The sequence below is a fragment of the Grammomys surdaster genome, unplaced genomic scaffold (genome assembly GCF_004785775.1).
Source record: "Grammomys surdaster isolate TR1022 unplaced genomic scaffold, NIH_TR_1.0 66, whole genome shotgun sequence".
Classification (NCBI taxonomy): domain Eukaryota; kingdom Metazoa; phylum Chordata; class Mammalia; order Rodentia; family Muridae; genus Grammomys; species Grammomys surdaster.
In genome coordinates this window covers 6,572,109-6,585,569 of record NW_021604568.1, presented here as the reverse complement: position 1 = coordinate 6,585,569, position 13,461 = coordinate 6,572,109, and the positions used below count along the sequence as shown (strand labels likewise).

At 46.1% G+C, this 13,461-nt stretch overlaps 1 protein-coding gene across 2 annotated transcripts in view; it reads right to left on the bottom strand.

Moving 5' to 3' along the window:
• The window catches only part of Cnnm2 (cyclin and CBS domain divalent metal cation transport mediator 2), a 117,308-nt gene that overhangs the window by 15,232 nt on the left and 88,615 nt on the right, over positions 1-13,461 (bottom strand). For both annotated transcript variants that reach the window (XM_028774231.1, XM_028774240.1), the window contains exons 2-4: positions 9,635-9,778; positions 6,920-7,057; positions 4,826-4,995 (exon numbers count right to left, since the gene is read on the bottom strand). In XM_028774231.1, coding sequence (XP_028630064.1) covers positions 4,826-4,995; positions 6,920-7,057; positions 9,635-9,778 — 452 coding nt within the window. The remainder of the gene's footprint in view (positions 1-4,825; positions 4,996-6,919; positions 7,058-9,634; positions 9,779-13,461) is intronic.

The following is a 13,461-nucleotide window of genomic DNA, read 5'->3' as shown; positions in this document are numbered from 1 at the left end:
GACAGCCAGGTTCTGGGGACACCAGGAACATCTGTTCATTTGAGTGTCAGTAGTTTCAAATAAGCTCACGGGGGTGGGGGTGGGGTTTGGGGGGGAGATTAGGGCCATCCATACAGGGAATGGCTTAGAATCAAGTAGCTGCCCCCCATACAACTTTTCCATATAGGAAAGGGTCTACATTATTGATTTCATTTTTGCAATATACATATACTCTATAAATTTCTTTTATTGGATATTTTCTTTATTTATATTTCAAATGTTATCCCCTTTTCAGGTCTCCCTTCCGGAAACCCCCATCCCATCTCCCATCCCTTGCCTCTATGAGGGTGCTCCCCCCCCACTCCTGCCTTCCCACCCTGGCATTCCCCTACACTGACTGGGGCATCGAACCCCCACAGGATCATAAAAACCAGAACAGGATATGATGGACTGCAGGCTTTCTCAGAGGAGCTAGGGCGGTTTGTAAACAGACAGGTTGGGAAGGAGACCTACCTGGATATGCTGCCATGGCACTATAATCAGGAGGCAGAGACAGGATAATCATAAGTTCAAGGCCAGCTAGGCTACATAGCAAGGCCCTGTCTAAAACGAATTCTTAACAACAGTTTTTAAGAGGCTCTGGAAGGAGGTGTAATGCTGGAGCAAGTGTGGCTTCCTAAGTAAGAACTCAGTCACAGAATCTCCGCTTCCTCTAGATGAAGTAATAGCTGCCTTCTTTTTTCTAACTGCCTAATGTGCTAGTCAGCTCCCAGCTCTGCGTCATAGTCAGATGTGATGCTGTCCGAGTCAGTATGGCCCAGTAACCCATGTAGTAGGTAATCTTGTGGTTACTGTGGCTGCTTTTACTCTTGGGCTTGGTGTTTCCTGTGCTCACTGCAGTCACAAAACCACCGCTGGGGCTTGCTATCAGAGAGGAGACGGCAGGCTGGGGCCGTAGCTCAGTTGGTAAGGTGCTAGCATATTCAAAGGCCGGAGTGGAGTCTGCATAAAGCCAGGCATGTGCCTGTAAACCAGCACTTAGGAGGCAAAGGGAGTTACAATGATACTCAACCGTATCGAATGCTCAAGGCCAGCCTGGCTGTGTGAGACCTCCTGAAAGATAAAAGGGGGAGGAAAGAGAAAATGGAAAGGAAGCCGGGGCAAGTGGGTGCCATGAGCACAAATGTGGGGTGTCTCCTGGCCACGCCACTCAGAGCCGCCTGTCTGTTCCTCGTGTGACTGCGGCACTTGCATGCTTTCTAGCCATGGCTTTCTAGCTGGTGGCTACACATGGGAGCCTGGGATTCTGCAAGTTCACTGCATAAATGGATACTTTAAAAATGGTGGCCAAATATTAATGTATACATATGTTCAAACATCTGGTTGCCTATAACTATACTGGCGTACCAAGTGGTATGACTCAAATTGTAGTGGCTAAGCTTGATTCTGTACCAACTGAGAGCATCTGACAATATCCAGGGCGATTCAGGTGCACGTCAGGGTTGGAGAAACCCTGAGCAGGAGAGAACAGAAGAGAGAGAGAGAGAGAGAGAGAGAGAGAGAGAGAGAGAGAGAGAGAGAGAGAGAGAGAGAGAGAGAGAGCGAGACACAGACACAGAGACAGCTCAGGCACATCCCCTGCAGGTCAAATAATGGCAGCATGCACCAAAAGCACATTCAGAGTTGTTCAAATGCAGCCAAAGACTGGAGAGGTTAGAATTAAATACTAATCTGAGAAGGGAATAAAACTCATTTTAGAGCAAACATGCCTTTTAAATCTATATCAGAACTTCAAAAAGTATGATGGACAGTTGAAGAAGAGGAAGAAAAGGACACTAATTTCCATAGGAAATGAGCAAAAGTAATTCCAGGGAAAGTTCCTGTCCACTAACCACCTGGCAAAGGTGTGGCCCAGGCTTTCTGTTTACCATGGTAAGACTGCTCACAGTCGGCCCTGTGCTGGGCCTGTAGCTTATTTGGATATTTAGATATGTTACTTCTTGGAGGACCAGTAAGACTCTCCTATTCACACACATCCACTGTATAGACGACAGTGATCTAGTCCAGCTTGCCTTTCGGTAAGACAAAAACATGTCTAGCACTTACAGTTACTGTGCATACAAGTGAGAGAAGACACACCGAACCCTCGAGAGACTTGGAGGCCTTAGGGAGTGGGGAGGCCTGGTGGAGTAGGGGGTGGGGACATCCTCTTGAAGACAGCGTTGGGGGACAAAGGGGAGAGGAGGAATAGGATAAGCAACTGTCAGAGAGCAGACCAGGAGGGGAATAACAAATAAAATTTAATAATAATAATAATGATAAAGGCAGGCTCTCACATCACATCACTCAGGCTGGCCTCAAACTCGATATGCAGATGAGGGGGACCTGGAACTTCTGATGCTGCCTTGACTTCCTCAGTGTAGGGACTATCAGTGTATACCACCCACACTTACTTAAGCAGTTTAAGGACCAAATCCAGGGCTTTAGTCACGAAGGCCAGTGCTCTCCGCAGTTACTACCATGTAGTATCTTATTCCTAATTTCATCATGGTCTACCTAGTTTTGTGAAACCTATCTTTTTATATTCACCATACAGTACATTATGACACAGTGGAGTCACCGTTTTTTATGACTCATGTATAAACTGTGGTAGCTCACGTCTATAGTCCCAGTACTTAAGCGGTAACGGCAGGAGGATCAGGAGTTCGAGGCCATCCTTACCTACATAGCAAGTCAGGTCAGCCTGATAATACATGCTACCCTGCCTCAGAAAAGCAAAACTAACCCACCCTAAAGAGTGTTCTCTGGCTTCTGTGTTAGACTATCTCTAACTCTGAATTTTATCTTACTGGTTATGTAATTTTAAATTATTGTCCAATTGTTCTTGGTATGTTGGTGGAAAACATTACCATCACGTTATGTGTCATGAGGCCACAGCGGGTAAAGCACCTGCCACAACACCACAGGACTATGGTTGGATTCTGGAACCAACGAGGCAGAAGAGAACAGACTCCCAGGGTTGACCTCTGACCTCTACATGTTTACCATGGCACACAAAGTTGTGCACATAGCCGTGTGCTAGAAGACAACCTTAGGTGGTGGCATTCTTTACGCTATGTCAATCCTTATTTTTAGATGAGGTCTTTCATTGGCCTAGGGCTCACAGATTAGGCTAAGTTGGTTGGCCAAGGAGCCCAGAAGCTCACCAGTGTGCACCACCCCAGTGCTGGGATTACACACGACCACTGCACGCTCAGCTCTTCCTGTAGTTTCTGGGCAAGGATGAAGATGAGGCAAGCACTTTACCAACCGAGCTATTCCCCTGCCGCACTTCTACTTTCAGATACATGTTTCTTGAAAATACACAGAGTCAATACAGATTTCATTGTGATTTACTGGGCTTTTATTACCTCATTTATTAAAATACATTAACACATTTTAAAAATCTACTTTAAAAAACTTGAAGATTTATTTTTATTTATATTAGTTTATATTTTGTTATATAAATGACAAAATAGTCTTTTAATCAGGTTCACTTAGATCATTACTTTGAGACGTTGAACTTCATCTAATATAGGATTTACACTAAAAACATTAAATGATGGACAAAGAGACAGGTCAGCTGGCAGAGTGCTTGCCAAGCATGCAAAAAACCTGGGGTTTGCTCCCAGCACCATGTAACCTGCATGGAGTGGTCCATGCTTATAACCCAAGACTGGGCTGAGAGACGCTTCAGAGGCTGAGCACTGGCACCCAACCTTGAAGACAGAGTTTAGATGCCCAGATCAATGCCAGCTGGGTGTGGTGGTCCACCTGTAATTCTAGCCTCAGGGGGGAGGGACAAAGCCACATGCCTGCTCAAGCTTGTAACACCTACAGAGCAGGAAGCACTCTCTCTATCCACTGAGATAACTGAGTCTTGCTCAACTTCCATGAATTCTAGGGTCTGCTGAGTATTGAATATGCTCTTCTGATGCCTCCAGCCTACATCCAGGAAGCAACCATGAAATAGGAGGAGGCTCACACAGTCAGCATCCTTGTACTAAAAGGAGCCTAGACTACCTGAGAACGTGACTTGCTACAGAAGAGGTATAAAAGTTCCCCAAACTAGGCTTTTACTCAGGGTAGCCAAGTGCAGTGCCTGCTATAAGCAACTGTGATATCACAAGTGCTCCAAGAGGGCCAGGAACAATGGCCTCCCTAGCACATTTGGGTTGTGTTACATTAGTGACAGGGCATTGGTCACTATTAGTTACCAATACTTTAGATGACTATTGTTACTACAGCAGCTCTTAGCCAAACAGTCTGGCTAGTGACCAGCAACATAGGCATTAAATGGATTCTGTTCACAGTGGTACTAAGACAGACACTTAAGGTATCAGAAGAGAGCCCAAGATATGTCTTGGTCACCGTAAAAGACCAAGTCCTAATGAGGAATGGACAAAAGAAAAAATGATATCAAGAGAACCCAAGGAACCCAAAATAATACATTTCAAATGTCCACCAAAATCTGGACAGGAACACGCACATTGCCAAATGCTTAAAAGTCACTAATGACACTGGTCACTTGGCTTGGCACAGCAGCAAAGCGTGGGTGCCTTTGGTATTAGACTTGAAATGAGTACACTACCTCCTAATAGAACCATCACCCAGCTATGCAAGTAGAGATCTAGTGCCCTCTTATAAACACACACACACACACACACACACACCACACGCACACACACACACACCACACACGCACTGCATGCACGCAAAGTTAAGAAGGCAAGCCCGCTCGCCCATGCCAGTCAGCCGCAGAGCAAAGACGGATGCTGGAGGGTGAGCAGCACAAGTGAGTCCTGACCTGCAGAATGAGGACGAAGTAGTCTACAGGCTTGTTCCGCTGGTAGAGGTAGCACTCGGGGGCTTTCTTGTTCTTCTCGTCGTACTTCAGTTCCTGGATGACATTGGGGTGCTTTAGCAGCCTTAGGAGGATCTTCTCTGACATCTGGGATGGGCTAAATGCTTCTACTTCTATAGACACAAACACAACTTGACATTACACTTCAAAGAAGGGCAAAGGCCATGCTAGCAATCAAGGTGCTCAGATCAGAAGAATGCTTGACGGCAGAAAGATACAACACAGGTGAACCAGACTTCCATTTGGTGAGCCACTGGGGTCAGATTACCTGGGAGAAATTACAACAGCGGAATAGTCACGTCTGGTCCTTCTCAACCTTTCCTTTCAGACTGTCCTTGGTTTCTACCCCACACAGGCGCCCTATATTTCTGATTGATGGAAATGACGATTGACAGACCCCTTCTTGAGGGTCAAGATACCCTTAACTCAAACCACAACTGTCTGACTGCCACCACCAGCCATAGGAGGAAGACACAGTCTAGAAGCACAGATGGTGGGTTAGGACAGGTGCATAGACCTGGGCATCTTGCTCTCCCACACCGCTCTCCTGAGGAACTCCAGGGATCGCCAAGGGAGAGATTCAGAATAAAAGCAAGGCCGTGCACACATCAACATGCACTCTGACTTGCCAATGAAAGAGTGGGTGGTCAGCACTGACAAAGACAGTTACTGCATTTAAAACAACAGAAAACTCAAAGCTGCTGACTCCAGGGTGCTGCCGTAAATGTGGACTTCATGTAACACCGAGTTTAAGTGTGGTTCTTCCACAATGAGCAGCAACAGTACCAGAATAGGAAGATAGTAAGAGCAAAATATTCAAAACTTATTTTTAAATTAGATGCCATATACATAAGCTACAAATTCTGGGTTCACACATGTGACTTTTTCATAGTAATACAGTACATTGCAGGGAATTTGGAAGATACAGAAAAATAAAGAAAGCAAGAATCGTCTGTAAGCTGACTTCTTAGATAGCCATTCAGAGGAATTTGGTGAGTATTTCTTTCCAGTGCTTTGCCGAGGTTTATGTGCCCATGTACCCTGTGCATGTACACACAAATCCACAAGTGTGGTCTTGGCATACACATACTCTGATATACAGGGGTCTGGAGGGGGTCCTACTAAACAGGAAGTCATGGACACATTCCCATGTCATAAGTGTGAACAATGAGCATGTCCATGTCTCTGACGGTAGGTGACATCCTGACACACATTGCCAATGACCTTTTAGGGCACGTGTATACACATACTGCACTTAGGTAAAGCTCACTGGCTGGTCCTGGAAACAGATGTCTTCTACAAGCCTCTGGGAGTTTCCAGACTTTACTCACGCTTTCCCTGGCTAACAGAGCTCCTTACTGGGCTGAGAAGGTTAACCAGTCTCTTATGTCTTTCAACCTTGACCACTTGAAAGCAGTCAGTGCTGGCTGGGCTGGTGGCTTTAACCGTGTGAACGCTTGCCTCTGGATGGGGCCCAAGTTAACAATCTGACTTGAAGAAGCCACCAAGAAGTTCAGGCCCAACTGGGTAAATCTTTCCTTTCATTGAAACCATAAAAAATAAGGATTCAATCCTGTGTGCCTGGTTTTCTTAGTTGTGAGTCTTAGCACCTGCGTTACCACTGGTGTCCAACTGTTCTTCCAAGGCAAGCTGAAGAGAGAATTACTCAACTGTCCAATCAAATGAGGTGATGCCTGGCTTGCACTGTCAGCCTACTCCGCCAGCTGGCTCGCCGTGGGGCTTAGCTGGCCTACCGTACACATGCAGTGTGGCACTAACATTCGTCCTTACCTTTCAGACCAATTTTAAGTTACTGGTCCACCCCTGGCAAATGTCTCAGAGGGTTCATGCCGACACTGAACACAGGAGAGGAGAGAATTTAAAGAGAACAAAACAGAACAGAAAAAAAAAAAGAAACAAAACACAAAGTGGCATTACTTGTCACCCCATTTCCCAGCCACCACCCCAGCCCCCCAGTCAGTGTGCTGAGGAAGGCTCCAGGGCCTGCAGATCTCATACTGTGATAAGCGCACTTGCCTGTTGCTAGGAAACGGTGCATGGCCAGGAGAAGCTGCGGTGATATTTTAACCTTCATCTCGCTGTCCGTCTGCTTAAAGGCAGAGAAATCTTGCTTTCTTTCGCGGTGGGCCACTTTCTTTTTAGTTCTGTTATCGGCTGAGGTGGGAATGGGGAAAGAGAAGGCAAAATCAGGGCTCTTTATCGATGAAGAGACAAACACACTGTTCTGAAAGGTGCTAGAATCCCTCCAGGGAGCAGGGACCTCATGGAGGTCTCACAGAATGGACAGAGAGCATGGCCTCCCCTGGGTCTGCAGCTGCTTTAGAGAGCTCCTCGGAGATATGACTGGGCGGACAGGACAAACCCCACAAGGAGCATACAGAATCACAGAGCAGCAGGCTGGCCCCAAGTGCTACCAAAAGCACTCCGAGGAAGACCCACCACAGGCAGGGAAGTTATCTCTGTCAGATAGAGGGCCTCTCGGCCTCAGGTGAAAGAAAATAAACACGCAAACAAGATTCCCCAAGAAGAAGGTGGCTCATCACCTCTGCTACACTCCTGCCGCAGACCGGTCGGTGTTCAAGGTCAGGCAGACATAGAGGTGATCCCGGAGGAATGAGCCAGCCTCTTCTGGAAAAGGCCAGAGAGGAAGTACTCAGACTCCGGCTTTTGTTGCCGACTCCAAGCTACTTCTCAGCAAAAGCAGCTGTGTGTAAATGAACAAGCACAACGACACTGGATGGAAATGTCACCTTTTGTTTAATTTCTACATATCACGAAGCAAGTGTTCTTCTGTTGATTTTTTTTCTCAGTCTCTAAAAATCATGAGAAGCTGTTCTTGCCTTGTAAGCCATATGAAATCAGGCAGCAGATACTCGTGGACCACGATTTGGCAACCCTGGATCTACAGGGAATTCCTTACAAAGCCACTTTTCAGGATAAAATGCCAAAAAAGAAAAACCCAATATGACGAGATCCCAGATGTGAAATGGTGGACACCTGTAGTTCCAGCACTCAGAAGGAAGGAGAACTGTATGGCCAAACGCAGCCATGGCTGCAGCATCAAAGTGTCTCAACACCCTGCCTCCATAAAAAATAAAAACAGGAAAACAAACAGCAAAGATCAAGGACCCAGCCGCTTGCTCTGCTGTGAGGCCCACATCACCAGCTCCTGTCCAGGGTAAGACATCAGTGACTAGGGGCTTTTACCCTTCTATCTCAAATTATTTTGAAATCAGAAAGCATAAGTCAATACAACACTTAGAAATGGTTCTTTAATGGCAACTGGCTGTTATCATGGCTGGCCTTTCGCCTAGATTGATAATAACCCTGAAGCCACAAATTCAGCGTTTCATACCAAGAGGTCATGTCACCTAACACTTCTCCATGAAATGAGTCCCTTCAATGAGAGCTTAGTAAACATTTAGTAATAGTTCCATTTTAAAAAATTATCTAAGATTTCATAAGCATTTATATTGTCTTCCCAGAGACAAAGACTACCTCAGGGAAAACAGACATATACGTTTAATCTGAATGAAAAGGGGCCAGTGACACGGCCCAGAGGGTGAAGCACTTGCCCCCAAAGTTTAGCAACCTGAGGTGGATCCTTAGGACCCACATAAAGGCTGCACATGCATCGTACAGAATCATAAAAGGATGGGAAGAACATAAACGAACAACGACATTCTCTACTAGGATGTCTCTGACAGCCTAAACGTCAAAAGCATAAACCAGACAAGAATCTATACGGATATACAGGACACATTTTTCAAAGATAACTCTTAACAATTTAAATGGTTTTCTTCGTTAGATACTAAAAAATCTTGGAGACGTTCAAATGTGTCATGTTCCTTAGTAAAGTGATTATAAAATCGCTCTCTTTGAGCAAGGCATTCCTGGAATGCAGACTGACAGCTCATGTCCTATGAGCTCTGCTCCAAAGCTGAGATGATGAACAGAGACCAGGTGATCCTTCCCGGCCCGGGGAGCCCTGGGCCCTCCTTGGCAGGATCAACTTTTCAAAGAGCCTCTTATGGGGCTGGAGAGATGCCTCAGTGGTTAAGAGCACTAGTTGCTCTTCCAGAGGACCCAGGTTCAATTCCTAGCTCCTACATGGCATTCACAACCACCTTAACTTCAATCCCAGACGATCTAATGCTCTCTTCTGGATGACCTTTTTGGATTCTGCATGTATGTGGTGCATAGATATACATGCAGGCAAAACACCCATACACAAAATAAACAAATGAATAAAAGAAAGCCGCGTGTGATACGAACACGCCGAGGGTGAAGGCTGTGGCTCCCTGGTGCAGTGAGCCAGCTGTGCACTCAATGAGACAGGCTGCAGGGCCAACACTCAGGGGTCAAGTTCACACCGGGGCCCTCCCCCTCCTGATCTAAATACTCACCATCCCCCATCTGCCCTTCAAAAGCAGGCAGTTAGACAGACAAGAAAACAATATTCTCTGTGTGTTGGGGGGAGGGTATATGTACCTGTGCATGTATTTGTGGAGTTCAGAGGTCAACATTTGAATGTGCTTGGATTCATGGCCAGGAGAGGCTGCCTACGGAAGAGACATTGCCACTCAATGTCACTGAATCTGCCCTTTCTTCTAGTTTGGTAAAGGCACTAGGCAATGCTGTGTGATTATACTTGAGAGGCCCAACACTGGGGGGAAGTGTCTATGAAGCAGGACGGTGGCAGCAAAGGCACACAGACACACTGGTACTCACTGTACAGGTCTGTCTCATCCAAGATTTCAGATTTGATGATTTCTTCGATCACATCTTCCAAGGTGACAATTCCTAGAACTTCATAAAATGGGTCCCCTTCACCCTCATTGTTGACTCGCTGCACAATGGCCAGGTGAGATTTACCTTTAAAGACAGAAGACAACGTTGAAAAGGTCATTTTCTGGACTCCTTAGCCGCTACATAGACACAGCTGCACACTTTTCTTCTCTCTATGTGAGGCGCAAACACGAGCCTATGTGTCTGTCACTGGGATACATCACCAGCCCAGCACCAACACATGCACACATGTGTGTGTATGTGTGCGTGCACGTATGTGTGTGAGCATGTGTGCAGGCCCAGGTCAAACACTGGTTGTCTTCCTCAGTCTCCACATTATTTCTGAGATGGGATCTCTGGCTGAACCAGAGCCCAGTGAACCACCAGGTTGGTTGGCCAGCGAGGCTCCTGTAACCTCCCTCCTGTCCCCACCTTCCTGAGTACACACATTGCTGTACCTGGCATTCTATCTTTCATTTGCATGTGTACATATGTATGTTATATGTATCCATTTGCGTATGTGTGCATGCATGTGTGTGGAGACCTGAAGATGATATAAGGTGGCCTCGAAACCACTCTTCCCTTTACCGAGGCAAGGTCTCCCCCTTAACCCAGTGCTCAGAGAGTCTCGCTAGTCTAGACTGCTAGCTTATCCCACAGTTCCTGCCTCTGCCTCCAGTGGCTACCATGCCTGCCCAACATTTATACAGACTTTGAGAATCTGAACACCAGTCTTGAGGAGTGGAGGCAAGCACTTTATCTGCTGAGACATTTTCCTAATCCTTGTACCTTCATTTTTCACACGGATGCTGGAGATTCGAAGTCAGTTCCTAATGTCTGTGTAGACAGAGCTGCTTCTACAGCTTGCTGGGAGCAAGCTATTAAAGTCTATGCTCCAGCATGTTTAACGGCATTGCCGATTCCACGACCAAATGGACAAGGCCTTCTAGGTCATTAACGCAGGGAGTTGAGGAATGTCACTGTCCACAGGCTGCCCTGGACCTAGCTAGCTCTCCTTCCTGTGGATGTGACACTGAGCACCATCAGCTCCTCTTCTGTGACACATTAGCAGTTCCCTCAGTGGAGGGAGGACTCTATGGATCTCCAGGGAGAGCCAAGACCCTTATAAGGCCAATATCACCATTTCTCCCTAAGTATTAAAATGTTACTGACCTTCTCCACTGTGCTGATTCTAGATCACAGTGCAGACATTGCTCACTGTCCCAGAATGCCACAAGCAGTAGTCATTGCTACGCACCATCACACACCCACAGTGGGAGGGGAAAGCTGGTGTCTCTAAGGGTGTCCTCATTAGAACAGTACAAGTTACTCTGCGTGGGCATCACCGGACATCCTACTTGACAACCCGAGATACACCATAACACAATCTAAAGTAACAACTGCTGCCCTGAGAGAACTTGGCTTGGTTGTGAGTTGCCTTCAACACACTTTACCTTTTGTGGTGCTACAGAAGGAACCCAGGACCTCATACATGCTAGGCAAAGGCTTTTCCACCGAGCATGCATCCTCCCAGGCCAAGTTAATTTCATTAAACAACACTTTTAGTTGATAGATTGACTACATGACAAACTGTAGTTGAGACATAGGTATCTGGTAGATATGATCAAGGAAGTGCAAAAACTGGACTTATTTTGTCAAGAAAAAACATGGGCAGAATTTGATGTTAATGATTTAAAAACTGTGATTTCAGTAGAAAATTATCATTCTAAAAAACTCACATCCATCATCATGATTTCGATACCTTCTTAGTAAAGGTCTTTGTGTACACGTATGTGTATGCATGTGTGCACATGCCCATGAGGGTACCTAAGAAGACCAAGTGTATCTTCTTCCCTGATGGTCTCCACCTTACTGTAAGGCTTCTCACTGAGCCTGAACCTCACCAACTGGTTAGACTATGGCCTGTCTGCTGTTACAGCCCCCTGGCTGCCATGCCCAGCTTTTTGCATGGGTGCTGGAGATCCAAACTCAGGGCTGTCGAATTTCACAACAGGCATTTAACTACCAAGCCACATCCTCAGTCCCTCAGGAAATACTTCTTTGATGAGCTAGGTAGTGATAGTAAGAAATATAACCTTTAAAATACTGAATAATCTGGTGTAGCAACTTTTAAAAGATCTACAAAATTGGGTGGGCCGATTATTCTAGGATTTTTTTTATGTGATGGATGTTTTGCCTGCATGTATGTCTGTGTTCCACATGTATGCATCCTGTGCCCATGAAGGTTAGAAGAAGATGATGGATCCCCTGGGACTGGGATCATAGGTCACCAATGTGGGTGCTGGGACTTGAACCCCAGCTGGTCCTGTGGAAGAGCAAGCAGTCAGTGTCCTTAACCGCTAAGCCACTTCTCCAGCCCTGCTAACATTTCAAGTGACTGACAATAATGTGAGGTGACGCATGAATAAATATTTCCAAGTACTAGATGGGACAAGGAACCTTTTGAAAATATTTTTAAAAATTTAAATTATGTATATGTGAGTGTGTTTGTATGTGTCTTTGCATGAGAGTGCAGGTGCCTGTGGAAGCCAAAAGAGGGTGCCAGAACCACGAGAGCTAGAGTCACAGGGTGGTCATACAGCCCAACAAGGGAGCTGGGAACCAAACTAGAGTCCCCTGAAGAGCACTCTGAGCTCTTATCTATGGAACCACCATCTTTTCAACCCCATGATGGACTTTTCCAAAGAGACATTAGCAGATGAGTAAGGCCCAAGGCAGGTAGAAAGAATGCCATGACTTCCAGGTCAGCCTGAGCTACAGAGACTGTTGCAAAAAAGAAAACAAACAAACAAACAAACAAACAACCCCAAGGGCCAGCAAGATGGCTCAGCAGCTACAGATGTTTGCAACACAAACCAGACAACCTAAGTTTGATCTCCAGATCCCATGGTAGAGAGTACGGACTCCAGAAAGTTGTTCTATGACCTCCACACATCTACCTTTGCATCCATACACCTGTACACACACACACACACACACACACACACACACACACACACACACACGTACATAACAACATGTAAAAAAAATAAAAAAGGAAACAATTTTAGACTTACAAAAAGGTCACAAATCCCCTACGGAGAGTTCCTCCCAACTCTTCTCTGCCCCGCTGTTATTCCTTGCATCATCATGACACAGCTGTCACACTAAGACACAGCCACTGACATAGCACGTCTAAATTCCAGACACTAGGTTTGCATTGCACTGGTTTTTCCACATCCTGTTTTCTGCTTCATTGTCTAGTCCACGCACACCCGGACCGCTGTCACAGCTCCCCAGTCTTCTCCAGCCTACAGCAGCTGCTCAGTCTGTGATTCATGACTTCCATCATCTTGATGTGTGCTGCTCAGGACCCCCCTCCAGTCACCAACCCTACCCACCTCCCAAGGAAGGTGAGCCACAAGTCGCCTCTGCATGGAGTGCTTGCAGAGGGGATATTCCTCATAGGTTATATCCCTCAAAATTCTTTTGCGAAGATTTCAGGCAAAAGGGTATCTGTGGTTCAAAGTACCCGAAGTGCACAGTGCACTGGCAGGATCTCAGGTTCCACAGAGTAGACAATCTGTAAGAAATGTCTACTGGATAGGGTGTGGTGCTGCACACCTTTAATCCCAGCACTAGGGAGGCTGAGGCAGATCTCTGTGAATTTGAAGCAAGTTCTAGAACAGCTAAGGCAATATAGAGAGATTCTGTCTTAAAAGAAAAGGAAAGGAAAGGAAAGGAAAGGAAAGGAAAGGAAAGGAAAGGAA